Source organism: Cucumis sativus, chromosome 7 (assembly GCF_000004075.3).
Source record: "Cucumis sativus cultivar 9930 chromosome 7, Cucumber_9930_V3, whole genome shotgun sequence".
Lineage (NCBI taxonomy): Eukaryota > Viridiplantae > Streptophyta > Magnoliopsida > Cucurbitales > Cucurbitaceae > Cucumis > Cucumis sativus.
In genome coordinates, this window is record NC_026661.2 from 951,534 (window position 1) to 976,807 (window position 25,274).

Here is a 25,274-nt window from a genome sequence, read left to right on the forward strand (position 1 = left end):
TGAGTGTAAATAATTTATTATTATTATTTTTTTATTTTTGAAAAAAAGCCCTCCCACCTACTAGAAAAATGAAATAAAATAACTATGGCGCGAAACGTCGTCGTTTGATAAGAGAAAAGGGAAAAGAAGGAAAAGAAAGGAAAGAAAATCCTGTATATAAAGGAATCGGTCAGTGTTCAATTCCTCATTCTTCACTTTTTGAATCTTTCGAATCGTCGCTTGTCAGTTAGGGTTTCTTCATATTCCCCAAATCGGAAACAACCCATCCATCAAATTTTCTCAACGCAATGTCGTCGTCTAAGAAGATCGTCCTCAGGAGTTCCGACGGCGAAACCTTTGACGTCGACGAAATCGTCGCCGTCGAGTCTCAGACCATCAAGCACATGATCGAAGACGATTGCGCTGACACTGTTATTCCCTTGCCTAATGTCACCAGTGCCATTCTTTCTAAGGTAATTGAGTATTGTAAGATGCATGTTGAGACCGATGATAAAGATTCTAAGGTCATTGATGATACTCTCAAAACCTGGGATGCTGAATTTGTCAAGGTTGATCAAAATACTCTCTTCGATCTCATCTTGGTGAGTTCTTTTTTTCCTATCTCTCTCTGGAACTATGATAATTCGTGGTGTTTCTCAGTGAATTTGATTTTTCTTGTTGCTCTGTTTTACTCTGTTGATAATTTGGGGATTTTGGATTGTCATTTAATGATGTTTTGTCATGCTCTGTCCTTTTCTCATTTCTTCTACGAATTGGCTATCTATCTTTGCGATTTCTTTTGTTGATTGGATGATCGGATATATCCTTAGAATGATCTCGCTTCCTTGTTTTAGAAAGAACTCTGGAATTGAAGATTACTCTCAATCAATGAATCGCTTAGGCCCGTTTGGTTAACATAATCCAAATTCTAAAAAAAAACTTGTTTTTGTAGTGTTCAAAATTTGACTTGGTTTTTGAAACATTCAAGAAATTTAGATGTGGAAAGTGTTGGAAAATTATGAACAAAATGATTACCAAATAGGACTTGATTGATCATGTTCCTTTGGGATGGTATGTTTGGCTGATTATTCTAAAATGATTTAGGAGACCAAACTTCAAAGGATCCTTTCCCTTTTGCTGTATTTTATTGGATTAAACAACAATCATCAAATTGGTTTAAGCCCATTAAACCCTTTCCCTCAAAATTCGTAGTGATTAGGAGTAGCAAAGGACGACTCTATAAAAACTGGAATTCCTCAGTTACGAATCATATCAATTTGGTTCTTTAATATCTCCACAGAATTGTTTATAAGATTTATTCTACAAAGTAATATTTGTTGTATAAATTCACTATACATGGGGTTTTTTCCCCATTGCTGTTTATGGTTTATAATGGGTGTGCTTTCTTTGTTTTGGTGCTTCCAAAATCAGGCTGCTAACTATCTGAACATCAAGAGTCTACTGGATCTAACATGCCAGACAGTGGCAGACATGATCAAAGGAAAGACACCAGAGGAAATTAGAAAGACATTCAACATCAAGAATGATTTTACTCCAGAGGAGGAAGAGGAGGTTCGAAGGGAGAATCAATGGGCCTTCGAGTAGTAATAATACAGTCATTTTTAATTTGATTATATAATAGTAATTAATTAATGTCTTTGTAATGTCTATAGATTTTAGGGAAGTTCGACTCTTTTCATTTCTCACTTTCTGGGATGCTCTTGGTTGTAACTTTTCTCATATTTCTCAAAAATCAATATCTAGTTTTTGTGGATTTCATTTACTTTTCTGTAGAGGCCAATGTCTCGATATTATCATTATCTTTAACCTTACGAGTATTGTATATTTCAGAAATCAATGTTTGAATCTTTATAAAATAAGATCAGGGTTTGTTGATATAATTTATAAACAATAAAACTAATTATAATTACTCATAAATATTATAGCTTTATTATAAGCTTTTGTATGATTATTAAATTGTAGTGTCATGTAGTTTCTAATATATGTTGTCTTATATTCATTTGACATAAATAATTGAGCTAATTAGATGAAATAATAAATTTGTTAATGCTCTTCCTTTTAAACAAAATCATATATCTGTAATTTAAAGTTTCATATTGAAAACCAATTTGGAGATAAAATAAATAATAGTGTATAATTGGTGTTGAATAATCATTCATTTCATCCATTTACCACCGTGTAAATTTACTAATTCAACTTCAAAACTATTAACAAAAAAAAATAATTGCAATAGATAGGATTTGAAAAGGACCTTGAAATTATAAAGAGGCACAGTCTATACCAAAGATCAAATATATAAATCGAAAATGTGAGTGGAGCACGTGTCTCGTTCACTCCTTAATACGTTCTCGTTCACTCCTTAATACGTTCGTTCATGCACTTGGGTGTTGCAATTGAATGTATTAGAACTATTATTGCTCATAAGTTTCCTAATTCCAACAATGGTACATAGTTATTTCTGAAAGGGGAAATGAATGAATGAGTTGTTTTCATGTCTGAAAGATAAAAGAGTGTTATCTTATAAGATAATTTACAAATTATCCCAAAGGAAAAAACAAAACGAAGGATGACACTCCTCTCATCTCCTCCTTCTCCTCTTTGCATTTCTTCTTCTTCTTCTTCTTCTTTCATTTCAAAGCTTTCATTCTTTTCTTCCGACTCTTTCTCTTGCCTTAAAACTAAACCCTCTGTTCCTTCAACCTCCTCTTGCTTTCTCAATCCTTCATCCATTAAAATCTCAAATCTTTTCACCAACCAACAACAAACCATCACTCTTCACAATTCTAAATTTAGGGTTTCTGAAGGTACCTCCCACGACGAGTTATGGGCTGCTGCTTCTCTCCGCGTCCGCACTTTCAATCAATTGCCCCCCGATTCCTTTGGCATCCATGTGAGTCTTCTACATTCCTTCTTTTTTTTTTTTTGTCGTACGTTTATTAGCAATCTATTTATTCAACTGTTTGTGGAACTTGGAAGTTCCATTCTTGATACCCCATTCTCATTTCGATAACTTATATAAAATAAACCTACTCCATAGGTTAAAAGTTTATATACATTAAACTTGACTAACTCATTGTCCACAACTTTATTATTCTTGTTTCGCTCTTGTCATCTTTAATTTTCTGAGAAGTGGGAAACTAATATAAGTTTGTTGAAGTGTGCTTTTAATTTTTTGTTACCATTGGTTCGTTATTCTCGATTACAAATATTGTCACGAACGTACATTTGCATACTTCTATTTTTTCTAAAAAAAAAAGCAACAACTTTAATTGAGAATAAATAAAAGAATACAAAGGACAACAAAAAACACAAGTCTTCCAAAACACCCCAACTAAAGGAAGGGGGTCCTAAGTAAAGTGTTTCCAAGAGAAAAATTGCAAAAGGTCATTGTAACCGAAGCCCCAAGGGACACATGAAATCTAGCTAAAGACCAAACCTCACTAGGGTTCCAATCCTTACTTCTAAAGACCCTATCATTTCTCACCCCCAAATATCCCAAAGTGACACTGAACTCCTATAGAAAAAAACTCCACATGCTGACAATCCCAAAGAAGATGATCAAGGTCTTCCTCGGCCTTCCAACAAAGGATATAACAGAAAGGCCTGACAATTGAAGTTCTCCCCCTAACAAGCCTATCCACAATGTTTACACGATTGAGCAAAAATTGCCAAGTAAAAAACCTAATTTTCTTAGGAACTTTTATCCTTCAAACCACCTTAAAATGACGAGAAATGAGAGAAAGTCAAGAGCTCAAAATAAATGTCTTTCCACAGGTCTCGGTGTGTGCCTTTCACCCTTTCTCCACCCAATCAAAAAGATGGATGTCATGCTTACTCATAGTGATCTACACCATAAGGATTCGCGCTCGACGGCTAAGTGCCAAAGTCACTTGGCCAACAAAGATTCATTACGAATCCTTAGATTACCAATCTCTAAACCCTCCCTGGTTTATCGGACAACCGACCGCCTCCCAACTAACCAGATGAGATTCCATCCCTTCATCCACCCCTCCCCAAAGGAAATCATGCATACATTTCTCCATGCTCTTACAAACTGAACTAGGTGATCAAAAAAGGGACAAGTAATACACAAGAATGCCACTAAGGATAGACTTTATAAGGGTTAATCTCCCAGTCTTAGAGAAGAACCCTTTCTTCCACCATGCCAGTGTCCTCCGAATCTTTTCACAAACAGGATTCTAAAACATTGTAGCTCTTGGGTTTCCCCCTAATGGAAGTCTCAGGTAGTAAGAAGGAAGCAAACCAACCTCACAACCAAACACCTCCGCACAATTCCTAAGCTTCACAAGATTGTTATTAATACCCAATATTTGGCATTTGTTCCTGTTAATTTTCAGGCCTGACATGTCTTCAAAGAAGCCCACTATATGATTAAAGATAAAAAAGGACTCCTCTTTCACCGAGTAAAACAACATTGTATCATCTGCAAACTGAAGGTGCGATAAGGCCACCTCATTTGCCCCTATTCTAAAAGACTCAATTATATTACCCTCCACACCCTTTAAGATGAGCCAACTTAAAACATCCACGACCAGTGAAAACAAGAAAAGGGACAAAGGATCTTCTTGTCTTAGCCCTTTGGAAGCTTGAATGTCAACCCTTTGGAGATCCTTCAGAAAAATAGAGTATCTCAGATTCCTAACAAAACCCCAAATCAACATCCTCCACTATATCCAAAACCTTTCTTCATCATCACCTTATCCAAAACATTTCAATCAACATCCGTAAGCCTTTTCAAAATCGAGTTTAAGCACCACCCCCTTCTTCTTAGATCGATAATCCTCAATGGCTTCATTGCCTTTAACCACTTTCTCCGTCTTCGGAATCCTCACCATACTTCTATTAGTAGTGTGGATCCAATTTTGTTGGGTATATATCTTTTAATGGAATTTCACACATCTTTAATGTTCACACATAAAAGATGGAGATGTCTCTTTATGAAGTGAGTTACTTCTCTCATTGCTAATTGATTTAGATATTGAACTTTGTGTTTATCGAATATTATATTAGAGCATATGAAACCTAAATAGGTAAACAAAAGAGCACCACGTTGACTATTTCATGTTGGAAGGAATGAAGAGACCTTGCAATTTATAAGATACATGTAATATCTGGTGGTAGAAAGACGATAGTTATAAGTAAAGGAAGATAAAGATGGAAAAATGAACTGTTAGCACTTCTTACTTAAATCCTCCTTTTTCTGATCTCTTGTGATTTAGACTTCACTTTGCATGTATAAGTTTTCTTGCTCTCTGTATGCTATACTGATGTTGTTCCTTTTTCTTCAAGTTATATTAGGATCATAAGAAGTACTTGGCCGAGCATGAATTTGAAGCAATGAAAGAACGTATTGCGGGGAAAAGGGTTGGGTTTAAAAGAGTATCTTGCATAAATGCTACTCTTCCATTATCAGAAATATCAACCTTAGCTGAAGATTTATGTTCAACATGTAAGGTCTGTTTATTTCTTTATTGTTTCAATATGAATGTGGTATGCTATGGACTTCATTCCTAGATTAACTTCGGAACTAAGTTTCAATCTGTTCAGAAGGTTATGATCTTTGAAGAATAGGAAATTCGTTTAAATACAAACCTATAAGTTCTTATGTTTTATATTTGAAACTTGATTTGAGAGTTCGCGAAAAGTTGAAGAGGTTGTCTAAAGACATTAGTACTTTTCGTCTTATTAAAATGAGAAAGTGAATGATATATTTGCAGGAAAAGTGATGCTTGTGTATTAATGAGGCTGCCTCACCTCACATGAAGTGGGTTGCCTCTGTTGTGTTAGGCGTGTTAATACAATGTATTTGTTTGTTGTTTGAAACAATACTATTTGATATTGTTATGCATGCCAAAGTTATGAGGAAAAAAATCTTAAGCCTAACAAATGATGTCAGTCTTATTCCGGAAAAGGTGAAGTTCTTCTCATGGTCGCCCACCTATAGAAGTCTTAACACTCATGAGAAGCTTAAAAAAAAATTCGCACTGCGCTCAGTCCTTTGGTGTGCTGCCTTTGTTTCAATGACAAAGAGACCTTGGACCACTTATTTTTGCACTGTCTTTACTACAAAACCTTGGATTGTTGTGCAAAATCTTTAATTTGGAGTTTTGTCTTCCTAGTAAGGTTAATAGTTGGATGCTTGAAAGGCTTAATAGCACAAAGGTTTTAGTTCGTAGGGTAACATTTTGTAGAGATGTGCTACCTATTAATATAATTAGATTATTCTTAGGAGATATTATTCTGGAGATATTATTCTGGAGATATTATTTGATATTATTTCCTTAAGTGTATCTCTCTATGGTTATATATATAGGCTTGTATCTCTATTAAGTAATTAATAAAATATAGATTGATTCCATAAAATCAACATGGTATCAGAGCTATAGGGTTTTAAGTCTCCTTGTATTCTAGCCGTCACATCCCTGCACGTCTGCCTCCGTTGATTCGTCGACAGAGGCAGAGCCATACCCATCAGTAGTCAATACACATTATGTCTCCAAGTAATTCGCTCTGCCTCCTAGATCATAATCCTCGTCTCTGATTCTGCCGCCGCCGCCACTACTCCTTCTGCCATCACTGCTCCTTCCGCCATCACTGCTCGTCGCACTCTCGACCCATATCCGCTCTCCATTCGTCCTCACTTAGATCTACTTGTGCGCACATTGCAAGCACCGATTTGTTCGTGCATCTCTGTTCGTGTCTTCGACTTCCAGATCTGTGTTTTCTTTCATCTTTCGCCTTCGAATCATACTGTTCAAGATCAGACCGACCTGCCGACGCCGCCCTTTACTCGTAGCAGACAATCTCTTTAGATTGAAGACTCCCGATCCTGAAGAGGGTGAATCTTTGTTCAGATCCATGATCCACCGCTCCGCTCCACTCACAGCCGACGACGCACAGGTTCGGCTTTGTCCGCTCTCCATTTGTGAAGCTCGCCGTCATGAAACGCATCTTCTCTTTTTGCGAAGAACGCCGCAAAGCTCTCTATCTACTCAACCTCTCAGCTCTCTATCTACTCAACCTCTCAGCTCTCTTCAGTTTTCGTTCTGTTCACCCAGATTTCCTGTTCAGCCTAGAAGTTCTTTGTGTGTTTGATCTTCGGGTTTTTTATTCTATTCTAGATATATTGTTTCTTTTCTTAGTTCTTAGCAAACTCAAGTTTGTGATTTCAACCTTGAGTTTGAGGAAGGGTATTAATATAATTAGATTATTCTTAGGAGATATTATTCTGGAGATATTATTCTGGAGATATTATTCTGGAGATATTATTTGATATTATTTCCTTAAGTGTATCTCTCTATGGTTATATATATAGGCTTGTATCTCTATTAAGTAATTAATAAAATATAGATTGATTCCATAAAATCAACACTACCTGTTCCCTCTTGTGGTGTATTTGGAAATAGAGGAATAGTATAATTTTTTAAAATAACTATACCTCTTTGATTCTTTTTGGACTGTGTTTCAACACACAACTTCTTGGTAGAGCATGAACTACACCAAACACTTTTGTAATTACAGCCTTTTCTATGATTTTCAACAATTGGAAGGACCTTATTTTTTTAGTCTTTCTTGGGGAGGGCCCTCTTGTCCCTTGCCCTTAGGCTGTTTTCTTTTGTTCTTTGAATATACCCGTCTTATAAAAAGTATAAACAAATGATCAGTCTTACTAAAAGCATATTCAAAAGATGGGGAAAGAACAAACCATATTCTTGCTATTTTCCTCTCATTATGTTAATGTAGGTTATTATAGTGCAGAAAAGTTAGAGTGTGACTGTAATGTGATAGGCCCCAACTACGATGGTGTATACACGTAGGAAAGGTAGGAAAGTAGTGAGTCAAGCAGAAATTACACTTATATAGGTGGTCATGATGTTTGTATTTGTTAGACTGAGTTGTATGGTTGGTTGCTATGAAGCACAATCACTCCATTTTTTGGGAATTGTCCATATCAGACTTGCGGAGATGGACACATTTGATCACATGTCCGACACGCAAATTTTTGTGTCGTTTCTATTTTCTACTTTTAAAATTTTGACATTTTTGGGATACTACCTGTACACGCCTGGAAAACTTTTTTAAAGATAATGGTCCAACCTTTTATATTGGACCCAAATATATAGCACAAATAAATTATATGTTAAACTAAGATTTAAAAAAACCAAAAAACAACAATAACAACAGGAAAGTCCATTTTCTTAACCAAAGATTAAAAAAATAATATTAAAAAACTGAAGTTAGAAGCCTAAATGTTTCATCTCCTAGAATTGTTAATTAACTTGAAGTTTTATGTCCATTTAGCGGAGTGCATTTAGTACTTTATGTCAAATTTATATATATCCTAAAAAAAAAGAGAAAAAAATCTGTCCTATTCTTTTTCTACATTAGCGATTGCCATGTCATGTCGTATCATGTCAAGTCCATGTCCATGCTTGGTTATATAGATGGTTGGTTGTTTAGTGAGGGTATCTTTTTGCTTCATTTTGGTAATTCTCACAGAGAAGTAGGCGAGGTAGAAAGCTTTCTTGATACAGCTATCTGATCATGAATAAATTTGTTGTTGAGCAAGGCCTATCAGAATGCTCTGGCCATGTTTTTCCCTTTCTTCCTTTCTTACTTTCTTCCTACTGTTGGTTTTGAGTTGAAGCAGATTTGGCAACCTTATGTGTCTTCTCCTGAGCTTTGACTGTATTAATTCTACAAAGTTTTTACTTTGTTCTGATCTACAATTTTACTATCATTTTCAATTTTAGTTTTCTGATAATGGAGAAGATAGAGTTGTTGTTGGGTCACTTGACATTAATCAATGTGTAAGGCTTCCAGACGAAATAACAGGAATGAAACCTGAGGTAAATGATTATTTTCTTTATTTTTTATAACATTTTGATTTCTGTTTTACATTCTTCTGATAATAAATCATGAACATGTCTCATTATTATTTATGAGCATCAGTGTTACTCTTTAGCTAAATCTCTGTTCAACCTGGAAATTATGATTCCAAATTGGCTATTAGCTTGTTAATCTAGAACCAGTATTCAATAGCTCTTGATTTTTAAGATCTGAATTTGATAGCCAACATGAGTTTTCCATGATTCTCATTGAAAAAGTGTAGTATTGTGTAAAAAACAAAAACTAAGCCCACAAAAGTCCCACAACCAAGTAAGTAAAATATTGCCTAAAGAATGACTACAAAAAGTCTTAAATTTTGTCTTTGAAATCAATGCTCAAAAGGATGTGCCAAATTTTAGCCAGGACCAAACGTCACTAAGTTTTCCCTTTCCATACCTCCAAAAACTCTATTATTTCTTTCACATCGAAGGTCCTATTACAAAGTTCACACTCTGGCAAACCACGTAGAACGACCATTCTCTTTGAAAGGCAGAGGGAGGAGGGTCTTTGATCGAACTGATGAGTCATTGACATTCCTTTAGTGATTGTTTAAGTTCTGTTTACAAAATAGAAACTAGAGAAATAATTGGCTATACCATGTTGGGAACAATATAATTTGTCTTATTGATGAACTGTTTGTGCAACAACCGTGAAAAATGTAAACCTCTCCCTCCATAAGAAAATATCTTAATTACATGAAGAATTATGCTGATTTGCCAACCTCATCTTCAAACCCAATAGTGAACTACTGATTCCAAAGCCATATTAGGATTAAGCCATATCAATGGTGACGGAAATGTCGATATGGATGAAAATTCTTCAAGAGAACAGAAGAAACAACATTTAGTGGCCAATTAAAATGCCTATTAATTTGTATTATATTTATGTTAATTGTTTATTAGTTATTTTTCATGTAACACAATGAAAATGTCGATTGGACTGCCAGTAGTAAACTCGTAGACATGTAAAAATATCAATAGAACTCTCGATATTTACTTGAGATTTAGATAAACGAGTTGAATTGTCATGGCATCTAAAACATTGTATATATTTCTTTCCATCAGGGAATTGGGGCTGATTTTGCAAGGGCATACCTGAGTAATGTATGTGTTGCTAAGGAACTGCAAAGGAATGGGTTGGGTTATGCTCTTATTGCCAAGGCAAAAACAATTGCACTAGATTGGGGTAATTCTAACCATCTTTACATGCATATTTTATTCCGTTGAGAATCCCACATTAGAAAAATCAAGGGACTTCGATCTCTAATGAGTTACTTCTCCCGTTGTCAATCGATTTGAGATAGAACCTCATACTATCTAATATATCCAATTTCATTCATATCGTTAACGTGGACCGTTTTTATTCATTTATGAGAAGTAAATGAATGTTATATGTGTGTTTATGTTATATAGGGATAAGCGATCTATACGTGCATGTAGCTTTCAACAACGAAGGTGGAAAGAAGCTTTACATGAAGAGTGGTTTTGTTTATGAAAGTGATGAACCAAGTTGGCAAGCCAGGTTTCTCGATCGTCCTCGCAGGATTCTCTTTTGGACTCCTCTCTCTCAATTTCCCCTATGATCATTTTCCACCACTTTTTCCCCCCAATTTACTTTAAGTTCTATTCATTGTAAATTTGTATGTAATGGACTTTACTCTATAAAAAAAATAAGAAGAAGAAGAAGAAGAATTCAACGTTTAGAGACTTGTAATACAATTATTTTTTTAATTCATCAACTCTCATGTGTGGATATACATACCTAGGAAGATACGTAAATATATTACACATATACACATTTTGATAAACTCTTGTATACATTTCAATTGAGAATTCTTTAGTCTTGCAATAATACCATCATCTTCTCTTTGTTCATATTATAGATAAATAGAATAGAGTACGGAAAATTCCTGTGAAGTTAAATGATAAATTCTTCTCCATCTTCTTGAACAGAGAAGTCTGATTTTGGTCCTGCAGTCAACATGATCTTGGAATATTAATTTTTGTTTAGTACAATGGGAGGTAGGGTATTGGAGCATAGATACAAGTATATTTTTGGTTTGGTAATTTTCGAATATTAACAAAGCTAGTGTGTCGTTTTTCAAAATGAAATAATAATAAATCAATAAACAAAAAAATTCCAAGGCTTTCTGCTTCTGATGAGACCTTCCCTCTCTCTCTTTTCTCATTGCTATGATATTTGAAACAACACAATGAACCAAAAATCTGAACTAAAAGGGGATCTAAAGCTCTTGAAAACACACATTGATCTTACTAAAAAAATGTTATTATCGTTTCGATTAAAATGCTTAAGTTGGTAGGTTATCATAAATTTAAGAATGAATACCTATATTTAAAGTTTAATCAAGTTTTAAAAATCTACATTTTTAAATTTAAAAAAATAATTTTTAGAGATTTGATTTTTAAAAATTAATTTTCTAATTTAAAATGTCATATAATTATTTAAAATAAAGTGTAAAGTTTATTTGAGGAACTTTTTAATATATATTTAAAAAAATTAGAAAACCAAACCGGAACAAAGTAGACATTTTTCAAAATTTGGAGTGTAAAAAAAATAGTTTTCCTTAAATTTAATATTATCTGAAGGGGAAAAAAATTAAAATTAGTAGTAAATGTAATTGTAAGAAATAATTAGTTTTAAAATATAATTAAGAAGTGATATCAAATTAACATATTTTTCATTTAAAAATATGTATAGTGGTTTTCTTTTTTCCTTCCAAAAAAGAGAAAACAAAATGAAAATTTGTTTATTTATTCAATAAGATGACTTTGGATTTAAAAGAAAGATGTGGACAAATGGTGGGACCCAGTTATTACCGTTAGTCTTTTTTTCTTTCTTTTTCTTTGCGGTCGTTTCATTTTCGGCCGCTTACCGACGGCGTAATCAATGATATGACCGTTCGTTCCTTCACCGTCTTTCTGCCGTTTTTCCCAACGGTTCCACATCTTTCCCTTTCCAAATATTACACTTTTGCCCTTTCTTTTCTTTTCTACATTTACTTATTTGTTCATAAAACCAAATTCAAACGCAAAACAAATTCACCCAAAAACTCCTAAAATTGTTGTTATCATTTTCTTTCTCTAATGTATTAACCATCTTAGTTTAAATAGCAAGGTGAAAACTAATTAATTCAAATTAGTCTTAAAATAAAAGCTAATTTTGATATTGAAATTGTTGTTATTATTCAACTTTGTTGAGGCACATCATCATTTCCATTTCCATTTCCATCACACTGAAAGTAAAATAGGAAAGAAAAGAAAAAGATAAAATTTTATTTTGTGTAAAAGGTAAGTTGTAATTTTCTTTTCAAAGTCTAATGAAGTTTTGCTTTTAAGGAGCGACTTTGATTGATCTTAACCTTTCACCCATATCTAAATGCTTACTCATCATATACATTATCTTAACATCCAAGTTATGATGTTGTACTACACAAATTTAACTTTGCAAGAAAGTCTCATTATAAAAGCTTAATTAATTCATTACATAGTTAATTAACCAAAAATAATTAATAAAGTTAAAAGAAAATAGTGATTAAGTGTTAGCAGCAAAACATTGGGATGATATGATTAGTAATAATTGAATATTTTTGTTAAAAATAAATAGAGGTTTGGTGGTTGAATTGAATTATAGGTAAAGATGTTGACAATTTGCTTATTTTCATTTCCTCCCTAAAGAGTTACCACATGATTTTCTTTTCTTTTCTTGTAAATCAAACATCCTTCCATTTCTTTTCTTTTTTTTAATGAAAAATTTATCAAATCATAAAAACATTTAAAAAAACTATTATTCACAAATCAATCTTTTCGAACGCTATATACATATTCCTTTTTAGGAGATATTTTTAAATATAGCAAAATAAATCAATATTTAGAATGTCTCGTCATCCAATAAATTATAATTTTTTTTTTTACTTTTAAATATTTTCAAAGTCTAGTTCGGTTTTTTTCTCTCTTGGAAAATGAAAAGAAATACAAAGGTAGGAATTGGAACAAATTTAATTATTATCCCAACTCTTTCTTTCTCTCATTTTATAATCTCTTTTCTTTATTCCTTTCTATTTTTTTTTAACAAAAAATACACATACATACATATATATTCCCTTAAAATAAGGACAAAGCAGTGCCAGCCTTGGAACCATCTCTTCTGCTCATTGAAGGTTGAAAAGAAAATTCATACATAATAAAAAGCTTCCTTTTAAAAAGCCAAAATACCCTTTCTTCCTCTCTCTCTCTTTAATCATGAACTTGGAGTTTTTCAGTTCCATTTTTGTTGGCTCAAGAAAAGCTCATCAGCTTATTGGAGCTTACTTACCTGCAAACGTTTCTAATCTTCTACCCTTAAACAACCCTTCCCTACTTAATTAATTACGCTAATCAATACTTCGTTTTAATACGTATTAAAAGAATTCAAAGTTTCACACTTTACAGTCACTTACACACATTTTCTTGGAGCTGTTATAACGCCTTTTGTATAGTGATTACTCTTAGCTTACACGTGTAATATCGATAGTCTTAGGGTGACTGTGGTTCTTGAGATTGCAAATCGCCAATACAACTTGATAATTTTTTTGTTCAACATGAAACCTAGAGCGATCTAACTTATTTGTTATTGAGATATATGTAATTGCCAAACTACTGCTTCTTAATTTCTAATAGACCTAAGTATATATGTCCTTAAGGTTTAGAAACAATTTCTTTAATTGGTTTTTTAACAATATAGTTAATTTGTTAATTAACTGTATCCTTCACATATATACATTATTGGCATGCAAAAGAAAACAAATGAATAAATGTAATCCCTTTTGATTATAATACTATATAGTTATTATTATTAAAATTACATAATGATGATAGGGTCATCAAGCAATTGAAAAATGGCATGTAATTAATAATAATTAAATTAAATGGGTTTTCTTTTTTTTAAAAAAATTGAATCCATATTATACCCATCATTGCTGGGGTTCCACATTTGTCTTAGTTTCAATAATTCACTTAGACCTATAAAATATATATAAATTTCACATTTTTCGAAAGTGCTTTTCTTTTTCCTTCTCTCTTTTGGCAATTATAATAATAATAATAATCACACTTTACAAGTCATTCCTATCTTTAATATAATTATATTATCCATATTTTTTTTTTTTCAATTAAGTTTATCTTTAGAAAAAAAAAAGAATTCAACAATACTTTAATATAAAAAAAATATTTAAATTGAGTGACACTTTCATTCTTAGGTTGAATAATAAGTTGAGCTTCAAAAATTAGAATCGGTTACTAATAAGTTTTTCAAGTTTAAAAGCATTCCATAAATAAACTTAGTATTTCACAACTTTTTAAAATTTTAATTAGTGTAGTTTTATGCAATTTGTTTAAAACACATAAATTGAAAATTTAGGGACTTGTTAAACATTCAAAAGCTTGTCCAACATGAACTTAAATGTTCAAAACCACTAAATACAAATTTAAAAGTCTAGCGACTATTCTGGTCGTTTATTTTTTATATCTCATTATTTTTTTTACTATGATCGAGTTGGATACGGTTGGATGTATGATTTTATATTTTAGAGTAACTTATCTTGTTTTGGATGAGTAAGTATCTAGAAGTCATGTATTTTTTTTCCTAATTTTCAATTGTCATTTCACATTTTGTATGGGTAAGATGAGTAAGATTTCACATCTTGTTTCTATATATACTCTTACTTTTAAAATGTTAAATTTTAACCTTTGAAATTTGGAGTTTGTGTAAAATAAATAACTTTATACTTTTTGCCAATTAAATCTAAAAAGGTAACAAATATATTAAAAAAGGACATATGGCATACGTATATGTTTGTCTATCTATTCTTTTTTTGAAGAAAATTTCATACAAATCCGAAATCAACTACTCTCCAGCATGCTCGTTAAAGATGAGGATAAAACTTTCGAGAAAAATCATCTTTCTAATTCAGAGCATACACCCAAAGAAGATATCAAAATGATGACAAAAAAGCTAATATTAACAAACAGAGTCTACACTTTCTATTGAGATGAGTATGATGACATCCAATCCATCGAGCTCCACCTCCAATAGGGGACAAGAAATGAATTTAACAACCTCCCGCAATAACATGTTCATCATACAACACATCTCTAAACCATACACGTTATAGTATTCAACCAATTTTAACTTACACCCTCAAATTTAATCAAGATTCTAGTTTATGCTTCTAGATTGATTGAGTTAAGCATATATGGGTTTGGTAGACAACCTGAATTTTGTTTTTGAAAACTATTTTCAAATTATATGATCACAACCATATAAATTTTGAAAATAACTTTTCATGTTTCCAGTGTAAAAAAACTTGTATAGTGTGTTTTATTCAACTGTAGACTAAACTCTAACTTTATTCGAACACACGAAGTAAAATTGTAATTTAATCAAATTTTTAATTAAAAATAAATTAACAATAGCTGAATTATAAATACATAGTATGAAAGATATTTAAAATTTGAATGCTGGAGTAAACACATATAAGAAAACAAGAAAAGAAACAAAAAAAAGGGTTAGAAGTAATAAGATATAAAAGTAAGAGAGTTGGGGGGAGGTGTTGATAGTGTGGAATCTTTCATGTTTGGAATCCAAAGATGAAGAAAAGAAAAATATATAATAAAATGTTAGAACACAAAGAGAGAGGTGACTTGACACACAGTTGTACACAAAACTTTATTCTAATTTCTTCACAATTTATTTCTCACTTCATAAATATTATAACATTTTTGAAATGAAATCCAAATAAGTAACAACGATAAAGTATTTATGATTGGTTCAAGAGAAATAAGGGAAAAAAAAAAGGAGAAAAGAAAAGGTATGAGAAAAAGACAGGATGTAACCGTTATGGGGGAGAGTGAGTGAGTGAGTGAGTGGGTGGGAGAGGTTGAGTTGGATGCCAGCCTGCACCTTCTGCCCTCTCTCTTCCCTCCCCAAATTTTCTCTCTTTCTTTATCATCATTACCCTCACATGCTCTTCCTCTACTCAATCCCTACTCTCTCTCTACAATCTCATTCCTTTCTTTTTATATATATACTAAAACAAATATCTTTCACATAATTAAATAAACATACACTCAAAACTTAAGATTTATACGTTAACAGAACACGAATTCAAATTCTAAATTTATCAATTTACATCATTTTTTTTAGATAACCATTAAAGAACTCAAGAGATGAGTGAATCAACTCAGACTTTTCATTGTGGTTTGAAAATCAACCATTCACTAATAACTGTAAAATTGGGTTTTACATGTGGAAGAATAAATAGGAACATTAGTAGATGAAAGATGATTTAGGAAAGTTTAAGTTTGGAATTAATATAACTATTATTTGATTTTTCTTTTTTTTGTTTTGTTTTTAATAAAGAAGCTTAAAATCCCAAAAGTACCCCTAGGGGTATTTGGCCTTATCCATAAAAAGCAACCATTTACCATTTCCTCACCTTGCTACCAGACTACCTTTACACACAAGCCGAGGCAACCAAAAACCTCCCTCTCCAATAGAATATTTCCGCCCTTTCCTCGCCGGAATTTCAAACACAATGTCGAAAGAAGTCACGGAAGAGGGACAGTCCGGCCTCAGAAAGGACTACGTCGACCCACCCCCTGCTCCACTCATCGACGTCGCCGAACTCACCCTCTGGTCCTTCTACAGAGCCCTTATCGCTGAGTTCATTGCCACTCTCCTCTTTCTCTACGTCACAATCGCCACCGTCATCGGCAACAACAAACAGACCAAAGCGTGTGATGGCGTCGGAATCCTCGGTATCGCATGGGCCTTCGGTGGCATGATCTTTGTACTCGTCTACTGCACCGCCGGAATCTCCGGTAATTTCATTCAAACAATAAAGCCTCATTTCAGCTAGCTTCTTGTCGTTTTTGGAATTTGGATTTAGGGTTTTGGTTTTCTTGTAGGTGGTCATATTAATCCCGCGGTGACGTTCGGGTTGTTCCTGGCGAGGAAAGTGTCGCTGATCAGAGCGTTTGGGTACATGGTGGCGCAGTGCGCCGGAGCCATCGTTGGCGTTGGATTAGTTAAGGCTTTCATGAAGCATGATTATAACAACAACGGCGGCGGAGCCAACGCCGTTAATTCTGGTTACAGTAGAGGAACGGCTCTTGGTGCTGAGATTATTGGAACTTTCGTTCTTGTTTACACTGTCTTCTCCGCTACTGATCCCAAGAGGAGCGCGCGTGATTCTCACATTCCTGTAAGTTTCTTCTTCTTCCCTTCTTAAATCGCCATGAATTTCTTCTTCTTTCTTCAACTTCCACGCTTATTTTTTGCCCATATTTTTAACCTCTAACCTCAAACCTCAAATGTGCATGTAAGTGTTAGTTATCACTTGATTACGCTCACTTCAAAAAATACGTTATTGTTCTTGAACAATGTGACAGGTTTTAGCTCCGTTGCCAATTGGGTTCGCCGTGTTCATGGTTCATCTAGCAACCATTCCCATCACAGGAACCGGAATCAACCCGGCCAGAAGCTTCGGCGCCGCCGTTATCTACAACCGTGAAAAACCCTGGAATGACCACGTAAGTCCATCCTCAGCAAGATAAAATTTTTATTGTCGGAATTATTGTTTTTTAACCCTTTTTGTTGGAATTTTACAGTGGATCTTCTGGGTGGGTCCGTTCGTGGGAGCGTTAGCGGCGGCAGCGTACCACCAGTACATTCTCCGGGCAGCCGCCATTAAAGCATTGGGATCATTCCGCAGCAACCCCACAAACTGAGAGGAAGAAGATGATGATGATGGATGTGGAGCATGTTTTTAGAATGATTCATTATTAATTTGTGTGGTTATGTGTGATGATGAATGAGATTATGAGGAGGATGAAACGAAGGAGGATTGTCTTTGAATGTTTTAATTTTATTTAATTTTTAAAAATCTTTTGTTTGTTTAGTTTATTTTTGGCTGTGTAATATTATGAATATCTCTTCCTTTTGTTCATTTCAAGACAATTTGGCCTTCAATTTTTCTTTATCCCTCATCCTTTACTCCTCTTATGCTTTTATTCACTGCTTCTATGATTTGTTAACAGTTACCCTAACTTTTGAAAACTTCAAAGAAATAATATATCTTTGTGTAAGTAATAGAAATGTTTTGCATTTTGAAGCAATGTTGAACTTTCTTGGAATTAATTAGCTAAATTTTCAAATTTATAATATTCTATTCCACTTTGATTTTCTGTATTTCTTTTTAACCCTTAGGCAACTATTAATTGTTTAAGTAAAGATTTATGTATAATGCAATTATTTTGGATGAACCTTTTCATGATAGAAACCAAATTGTTATAAATGTGCTAATAGAATTGGAATTTTTGTACGTATTTGAGACATTATATATAAGCTACCATATTTTAATATTTGTAAGTGTAAGGACATATATTTCATTAGAGAAAATGATAGTGAGAGGGGGATATTTTAGAAAGGAAGAGGGAGAAAAGGATATTTGATGTATGGAAAATGAAGTTAGGATTATTAGGATGAGGTTGATTACATTAGACTGCATGGAAGTAAAACAAAAGGGGCAGGTGTCAACAAAGAGAGGGTAAAAAGGAAGGGGAGAGCTACAAACTACAAACTACAAACTACAAACTATTTGTGGGGTATTCTCTATAGTGAAAGACCAGCTTTTCATTTCTTTTATTTTTTAAATTTATATATATAAAAAGGTAAATAATTAAAAGGAAAAAAGAAAAGGAAAAGATGTGTTGGGTCAATCTTGGACTAAACTCCAACAACAGAATAATAATAAAAAAGAAAGAAAGAAAGAAAGAAAGAAAGAAATGTATTTTATTTAATATTTGAGGGGCAGCACATGGGGGGTGTGTGTGGGTCCCAGACACTCTGAAAATCCGCTTCTTTCCTTTGTCGTCTTCTGCTTTCCTTTCTTTTTACAATTTCAAATTTGCTTCACCTCAATTCTTTTCATTCTAACTTTTTCATCTTAACTTAATAATTAATAATGTGTTTCTTCTTCTAAATTTCAATTTCCTCCTAATCAAAATTCTCTTTTCTTTCGAGATTTAACTATTTTAACATGAAAAACTGATTTTTTTTTTATTTATTTATTAATTTTACAAAGTAACTTCTATAAATCATGAAATCCAGAAATAGAAATTAACTCAAATTGGCCAAGAAAAGTACATCAGAGCAATCTTTGTTAATTTATATCAAATAAGTTAAGTTAATCATCGAACAAATAAGATGCTCTAAAATTAACTTTAGGTATTAGTTTAAATCTCTATGAGATATTAGAGATTCAAATCCATTCATCATTTTCTTTCTTGAAAAGTAGCAATAAGATATAGTATAAGGCTTAGGTAGGTTTGGGCTATGTCCTATATGTGAACAGCCTATTTCTTAGTTGAGGGGAATCAAAAGGGACCCATAGAAAGGGTAAATTGGTTTTTGAAAAAGTTAATAGTTGAGGGGAATCAAACCCTAGCTCTCACAAACATTGATGCAAACTAAAGTGAAGAGCACATTTGTTTTCAAACAGTAACAACAAATGATAGGGGTCAAAATCCACCCAAACTCTTTCATCCCTGAACGAAATCTAGAAACCCAAATCCAACTAGTTGATACTGTTTTTCAATTTTTGGACCAAACAATTTCAACCAAGTTAAGCTTTCTTCTTTTTTTTTTTTCCTTGCACCTCTATGGAATGCTGCTTCCAAAATATTTTGCTCACCAAATTAAAAAACTTAGTATATATAATATGACCATTAACAGAAACCATCAACATACATCACTAAATTTTACCATTTGGTTTAAAAATACTCCATTCTTTTAAAAATTGCAATATTAAACTTGATCTGACATAAACAGAACAAACTATGCTTCCATGAATCAGTAGGAGTTGTAGCTTGAAATCTTCTATGTTGTAATATTAGAAATTACATAAGATTAAAAAAAAACAAGAAAAAAGGACTCCAATAACGAAGAAGTCCTTCAAAAAGAAAAAGAAAAAGAAAAAAAACAAAAGATAATAGAAAAGGTGTTGTACAAATTGACATATTTATTGCCTCTCTGTCTTGTTTTTAAAATCTCTCTTTTCTCTTAAGGTGGTGCTAGTGCTAGAATCATCCAATTGATGGCAGACAGAGAGTGAAATGTCACTTTCACTTGAAAGTAGACAGACAGACAGAGAGCCTCAGCAACACAGTGGTCCTCAATGGGTCAAACCCACATAGCCACAGTTTTCTCATTGCCCCACCCACCACTCACAAGTTTTCCTTTAAACCCCCCTTAAAAGTTTTTTTTTTTTATAGTTGAATTCAAGTCTATGAAGTTTGTTTGGGGTGCAGTAATGTTTAGTAGAGTTACAGAAAGGAAAACAGGGTTCAACCTTGAAGGAGTTGATTAGTTTGGAGTTAGCAAACAATAGAGGGTGAGAGAGAGAAGAAGATGAATTTTTTTGACAAATGTGCACCCTTCAATAGTGTTTGAAATTGGTGGAATTAAGTTATTTAAAGCTAACTTATAAAGTCAGTGGATCCAACTGGAATTGATTTTTCTATGCAATTTCTTTGTTTTTGTTACTTTGAATAGAAAGAGAGGTGGACCTAAACAAACAGAACCCATAAGCTTAATCTTTTTCTAAAATATGGATACAGGAGAAATCTTTAACTACATGATATGCTTCATTATGCAATACACTAAGATGATACAGCTTTAACATTATCCATAACATGTGTTAACAACACCTATATAGCTAAAATGACAAATGATAATGATCTATAAGTGATGTTATTAATCTAATGGTAATACTTCCTTTCCCATATCATAACAGATCATCAGAGAATGATTTGCATCTAAAATTTTCTACCTTGGAGTCGATGGATGAGATCATTTCTTTCAGCTGAGATGATTTCAGCTCTAATTCACTTAACCGAGCTTCTGTTTCTGCTACTTTTGTCTTTGCATCAGAAAGCTCTTTTTCTTTCAATGCCAAATCAGCCATTTGGGAATCTAGTTCTTTCTTTATTGATTCCAAATTCTGCTCACAGTCTGTCTTTGCAGCATCAATGGCTCGATGCTGACTTCTCAGCTCTACAGCTTGTGCAATTTCATTAATGCGACTCTTTAACCATGTAATATTGATTTCTGAGGACTCGACATCTTTGAAAATTGCCAAGAGTTCTCTAACTTTGGACTTGGTTAGTTGGTGAAACTCAGTAGATTGCAATTCTTGAATCACATAGCACACGCACTCTAGATAGTATGAGCGCATGGAAACTGATTCCAATTTACAGGTAGCTGCAATATCCCCGTACTTTTCGAAGATCGATGTCAGAATGGAAGAAAAGCTGGATTTTACATGGTACTTTCCCACAGGAACACACTGCTCAGAATTTACAGACTCAATCTCCTCCTCGTCACTGTCTACTAGAGTTTGCTCAAAGCCAGACAAGCTAAAGCTAGATTCACTAGATTGCTTTCGAAATCTTTCTTTACCGTTGTTGCCGTTGGGTGTACGATTATCAAAAAAAGTTTCATGATTCCCACCCCCATTCTTATTATTTGACATCTGTTCAAGCATCCGAATGGAACCCTTCTTTGGTGAATCCACTGAATACTCAGGCTGTCAAAAAAGACAACTGCAGGTTCAACATTTTGATACGACATAAAACTGTTATCAATTTGTTATCAATTATGGGGGAAGGAAAAAAAGGCGCACCATCATGAGACTATCGTATGAAGGAATTCGAGGCGTATCATGTTGCTCAACATTAAGACTAGGATCTTCAGGATGAATTTCTTCTGAATAAAATCTTTTGGCAGGGGATATGTGACCACCATTTATAGATTCTACCTTCTTCTTAGGAGAGATACGTGAGTTGAGTGATAGCGGTTCACTAGGAACTGTGCTTGAGTACCGTCCACCGTCAACGTCTTTTGGAGGCTTTGGTCGGGATCCCTTCTTCCTTCCAAAAGATTTGGAAATATCAAGCCTAAAAGATCCTGCAAGAATAAAAAGTAAAAGTTCAAAAAAAAAAAAAAACAAACAAATTGAGCTAGAAGAATAATTTTCAAAAGCATGAATAGAAGTTTGAGAAGAAACAAAGTCTCTTGACATTTCGTTCCATTTCAACTAAATGATCAATCAAAGAGAATATCCAGATTTCAAGAGCTATCTAATTTCCATCAAGTCCGTCGTTCTTGAAAGCACAAACAGGCAACAATGTAGCATTGCCTTCCAGACTAAATTCTACAGAAGAGGAAAATAAATAAATCTTTCTAGAAGTTGACATACTAAAATTAAGGTAATGCATTAGAAACCAAGTCAGTATTTTCTTTCTGACTAAAATTTAATACATAATTGGGATTGTATCTCAGGATAAGAGAATGAAGGGTTTTCTACACTAATACTAAACCATGCTTGCATTAATATGATGCAAAGCAATGAAATATCTTTGAATTAAAATTTCCTTTGGCGGAGATCAACTACTAAAGGCTACATTGGATAGTCATCCCAAATTCATGCAAATAAATTTAGATCACAAAAAACTGACAATCTCTGAAGATAAATTCTTTGAGTTAATGAAGTTTTTTATTTTTTATTTTTTCAGGTTAGGGGAGACGATACAGGTAGTCAGCATTCCTAGATGATGTCACAGAAACATGGATTCCATAAGTAGTATATAAACCACAATCCATGCTCGTCATCTTGTTCTTTTGAGATTAGCTGTCAACAACTCAACAAAGTGCATCATGGTTCACAAGAAAACACACAAGAGAAAAGAACTTCCTCAAAAGGTGGCCATCAGGCAAAGAGTCGGACCTCGAGTTACAGTATTTGTTTTAAGCGAAGAAAGTTTTTCGTTTCCCTCATTAGTCTCTATGGCCATCTTTTAAAACTTGAAAATTACATTCTACAGAAATCAGCAGTCTTTTGGATGAACCTATACAGTAGAAGACAACTTAATACATGCATGATTTTCTTGCAAAAGATCTCTCGATCCCGAAAGTCCTGAATTACCCTCAAAGCTGTCTTCCTATAAAGATCAGCAGAGTCAAATTATGGTAATTTAATAGAACTGTTCAACAAAAGTGAATAATTCTCCTAAATATTCCATGTCTTCATGGAACTTTCTCACTAATAATAGAAGCCATTTAAGAGTTCAGAATTCTCACATTTAATCTTTGAGAGAAAGAACAGGCATAGAAAGAGAGTATAATTCCACTAAATTTAGAGAAAGAAAAAAGAAAAGCAAACAAAATGGACCGATTTCATTCGATTTTATCAGCCACATCCTAGCTAGAGAACTTTAGGTGAAATAGAACTGTTTGTATTATTGGAGGACATTAATGCTTTAATGAAAACTGTTTGCTCAACCACCTATTCATGTTGCACATGCTTTCTTTATCACGTTGAGAGTTATCAAATAGAAAATTGAAAGTAAATATCTAAGAGAAAAAAAAAAAAACCATTAAGAAATCAAACAAAGAAAACTTCAATTCCTCAGGCTATACATCCCCGGTAATAAGAGAACTTACAATCTTGTGAATGAAACATGAATTGAATCCAATGAAAAAAAAGTAGTTTATCAAAGCCAACAGGGATTGAAATTCAGGAACAGAATTATTACCTTTAGATTTTTTATCCTTTCCTGCCTTGCTTTCAGCTGTTTTTTTAATGCAATAGTCAGTGCATTCATGAAATGGATTTGAAGCATAAATACAATCTGGACGAACTTTTCTCCTTTCAGCCATCCCCTTTGTTACTTTGCTAAAATCTAATTACCTGTAATATTCACAGCATCAGATTCACCATTTTTGTAGCATAGTCAGAGCTTTGTCACAATGCTTTTCTCAGTTCAAACAAAAAATTTCCATGTAAAAAGAGACGAGAGAGAGAGAGATGGACGAAAAGAATAAGCCAAGCAGGAAGGTAACTAAACTCAAAATTGAACCTCAAATCATCCAATAAAAGGGATGGCAAAAGGGGATTCAAAATTCATCAATCTTCACAAGAGAATTTCAATGCCTTCATTATTTGACGAACAAACTTAACAAAATGGAAAACAAAAGAAGAAAACAGTACACAAACTCCACATTCATTAATTGACAACCAAACATAGGTAAAACCGGAATCCAGCTTAAATTAGCAAAACTAATCAAATACCCAAAAAAGGATCGTTTCAAAGAAAACAAACTCAAACCCCACATAAGAAATCCCAGAAACCCAGAAATCAAAATCGAAAGAAAAAAAAATTCACAGAAAAAGAGATTTAAAGAACAGAAAACAATGAACCAACCTTGAAATCGAGCTTGGTTTTGATTGAAGGATTTGCTCTCTCCCTCTCTCTCTCTTTCTCTCAATGGAAGAGATTTTTCATATGCAAAGGTAAAGTTGGAGTGGCCACTATATTCTAACGCTGCCATTAATGGGTTTTCTTGGACGACGTTGAAAGATTGACTTATTAGGTGAAACACCAAAAAGAAAATTAAAAAGTTGAATTTTTTTGGGGCATTTTTCAATGCTAAAATTCCAGCAAACATGGACACTTTTACATATAAAATTAAAACAAGACTCTTTTAGTCATCAAAAAGTTGAAAAACAAGAAATTATTATACAATTTCCTTGAAGTTTATGGCTGAAAATCAATTTGGTATGTGAATTAGTGTGTATTAATTGAACAGATTTTCAAAAGACTGCCACTTGCCACTTGACAATTCCATATTTGTTTCTATTTCTACAGAGTTCATCATCTTTGTATTAAAATATGAATATGAGTTTGATTTTGATGTATCAAAATCATATCGTGGATAAGAAATAACTTCCCATCAAGAATTTTGTTGACTCTAAGTCGATTTCGAGCTCAAGTAGTTAAACATCCATATCTTTTCTTATTTAGTGTTTCTTTTTCAAACTTTCATTGGTTGGAACTCCTTGGATGAAGGTTTTAAAATTTTTTTGCCATATAACAAAATTTTAATTGGTATAATTTTCTAAATCTAAACTCATGACCCAACCGTCCATAGATTACGAAGGAGTAGCTCACTTCATGTTTGTCTCAAGGATTATCATAATCTTAAGATTAGAACAGTTTTTTTTCTTCTTATTTCTCCTATTCCTCGTTCTCCCTTTCATTATTCCCCACTCCTTCATTTCACTATTCATCATTTTTTCAAACATAGATTATAATAACTCAAACTATTATAATCTGCCTCTAGAGACAACCCTAAACTATTATAGCTCACCGACTATAATAACCACAAATTATGATAACTCACTCAACGCTCCAAACTTGCCCTTAAACTTTGTATGTATTGGACTAGAAAATTTAAAACTCATTAAA

The 25,274-nt window shown here is 33.3% G+C and overlaps 4 protein-coding genes across 4 annotated transcripts; 3 read left to right on the top strand and 1 right to left on the bottom strand.

Moving 5' to 3' along the window:
* The first annotated feature begins 167 nt into the window (after window positions 1-167).
* LOC101209382 (SKP1-like protein 1B) lies at window positions 168-1,822 on the top strand. The gene is made up of 2 exons (XM_004144803.3): window positions 168-581; window positions 1,411-1,822. The coding sequence occupies exons 1-2, from the start codon at window positions 288-290 to the stop codon at window positions 1,582-1,584; spliced, it is 468 nt and encodes a 155-aa protein (XP_004144851.1). The 5' UTR covers window positions 168-287; the 3' UTR covers window positions 1,585-1,822.
* Window positions 1,823-2,519: 697 nt separating this feature from the next.
* LOC101206225 lies at window positions 2,520-10,717 on the top strand. The gene is made up of 5 exons (XM_011660297.2): window positions 2,520-2,890; window positions 5,320-5,475; window positions 8,775-8,870; window positions 9,975-10,095; window positions 10,323-10,717. Exons 1-5 carry the CDS (start codon window positions 2,567-2,569, stop codon window positions 10,490-10,492), a joined length of 867 nt encoding a protein of 288 aa, XP_011658599.1. The 5' UTR covers window positions 2,520-2,566; the 3' UTR covers window positions 10,493-10,717.
* A 5,784-nt stretch (window positions 10,718-16,501) lies between these two features.
* On the top strand, window positions 16,502-17,947 carry PIP2-5 (aquaporin PIP2-7-like). The gene is made up of 4 exons (NM_001287447.1): window positions 16,502-16,787; window positions 16,875-17,170; window positions 17,358-17,498; window positions 17,577-17,947. Exons 1-4 carry the CDS (start codon window positions 16,502-16,504, stop codon window positions 17,694-17,696), a joined length of 843 nt encoding a protein of 280 aa, NP_001274376.1. The 3' UTR covers window positions 17,697-17,947.
* Window positions 17,948-20,529: 2,582 nt separating this feature from the next.
* On the bottom strand, window positions 20,530-24,478 carry LOC101210853. Its single transcript, XM_004144809.3, has 4 exons — window positions 24,231-24,478; window positions 23,562-23,716; window positions 21,650-21,933; window positions 20,530-21,553 (listed from the first exon to the last, which is right to left on the bottom strand). The coding sequence occupies exons 2-4, from the start codon at window positions 23,683-23,685 to the stop codon at window positions 20,753-20,755; spliced, it is 1,209 nt and encodes a 402-aa protein (XP_004144857.1). The 5' UTR covers window positions 23,686-23,716; window positions 24,231-24,478; the 3' UTR covers window positions 20,530-20,752.
* Window positions 24,479-25,274: the final 796 nt, after the last annotated feature.

Excerpts from the sequence above, each read along its gene's own strand:
- LOC101209382 (XM_004144803.3), top strand. The coding sequence starts at position 288 with ATGTCGTCGTCTAAGAAGATCGTCCTCAGGAGTTCCGACGGCGAAACC. Across the intron at positions 582-1,410 it reads CTCTCTTCGATCTCATCTTG|GCTGCTAACTATCTGAACAT; the intron begins GTGAGTTCTTTT and ends TTCCAAAATCAG.
- LOC101206225 (XM_011660297.2), top strand. The coding sequence starts at position 2,567 with ATGACACTCCTCTCATCTCCTCCTTCTCCTCTTTGCATTTCTTCTTCT. Across the intron at positions 5,476-8,774 it reads ATTTATGTTCAACATGTAAG|TTTTCTGATAATGGAGAAGA; the intron begins GTCTGTTTATTT and ends TTTCAATTTTAG. Across the intron at positions 10,096-10,322 it reads AACAATTGCACTAGATTGGG|GGATAAGCGATCTATACGTG; the intron begins GTAATTCTAACC and ends TATGTTATATAG.
- PIP2-5 (NM_001287447.1), top strand. The coding sequence starts at position 16,502 with ATGTCGAAAGAAGTCACGGAAGAGGGACAGTCCGGCCTCAGAAAGGAC. Across the intron at positions 16,788-16,874 it reads CTGCACCGCCGGAATCTCCG|GTGGTCATATTAATCCCGCG; the intron begins GTAATTTCATTC and ends GTTTTCTTGTAG. Across the intron at positions 17,499-17,576 it reads AAAAACCCTGGAATGACCAC|TGGATCTTCTGGGTGGGTCC; the intron begins GTAAGTCCATCC and ends GGAATTTTACAG.
- LOC101210853 (XM_004144809.3), bottom strand. The coding sequence starts at position 23,685 with ATGGCTGAAAGGAGAAAAGTTCGTCCAGATTGTATTTATGCTTCAAAT. Across the intron at positions 21,934-23,561 it reads AAAGGATAAAAAATCTAAAG|GATCTTTTAGGCTTGATATT; the intron begins GTAATAATTCTG and ends TTATTCTTGCAG. Across the intron at positions 21,554-21,649 it reads CATACGATAGTCTCATGATG|CCTGAGTATTCAGTGGATTC; the intron begins GTGCGCCTTTTT and ends CTTTTTTGACAG.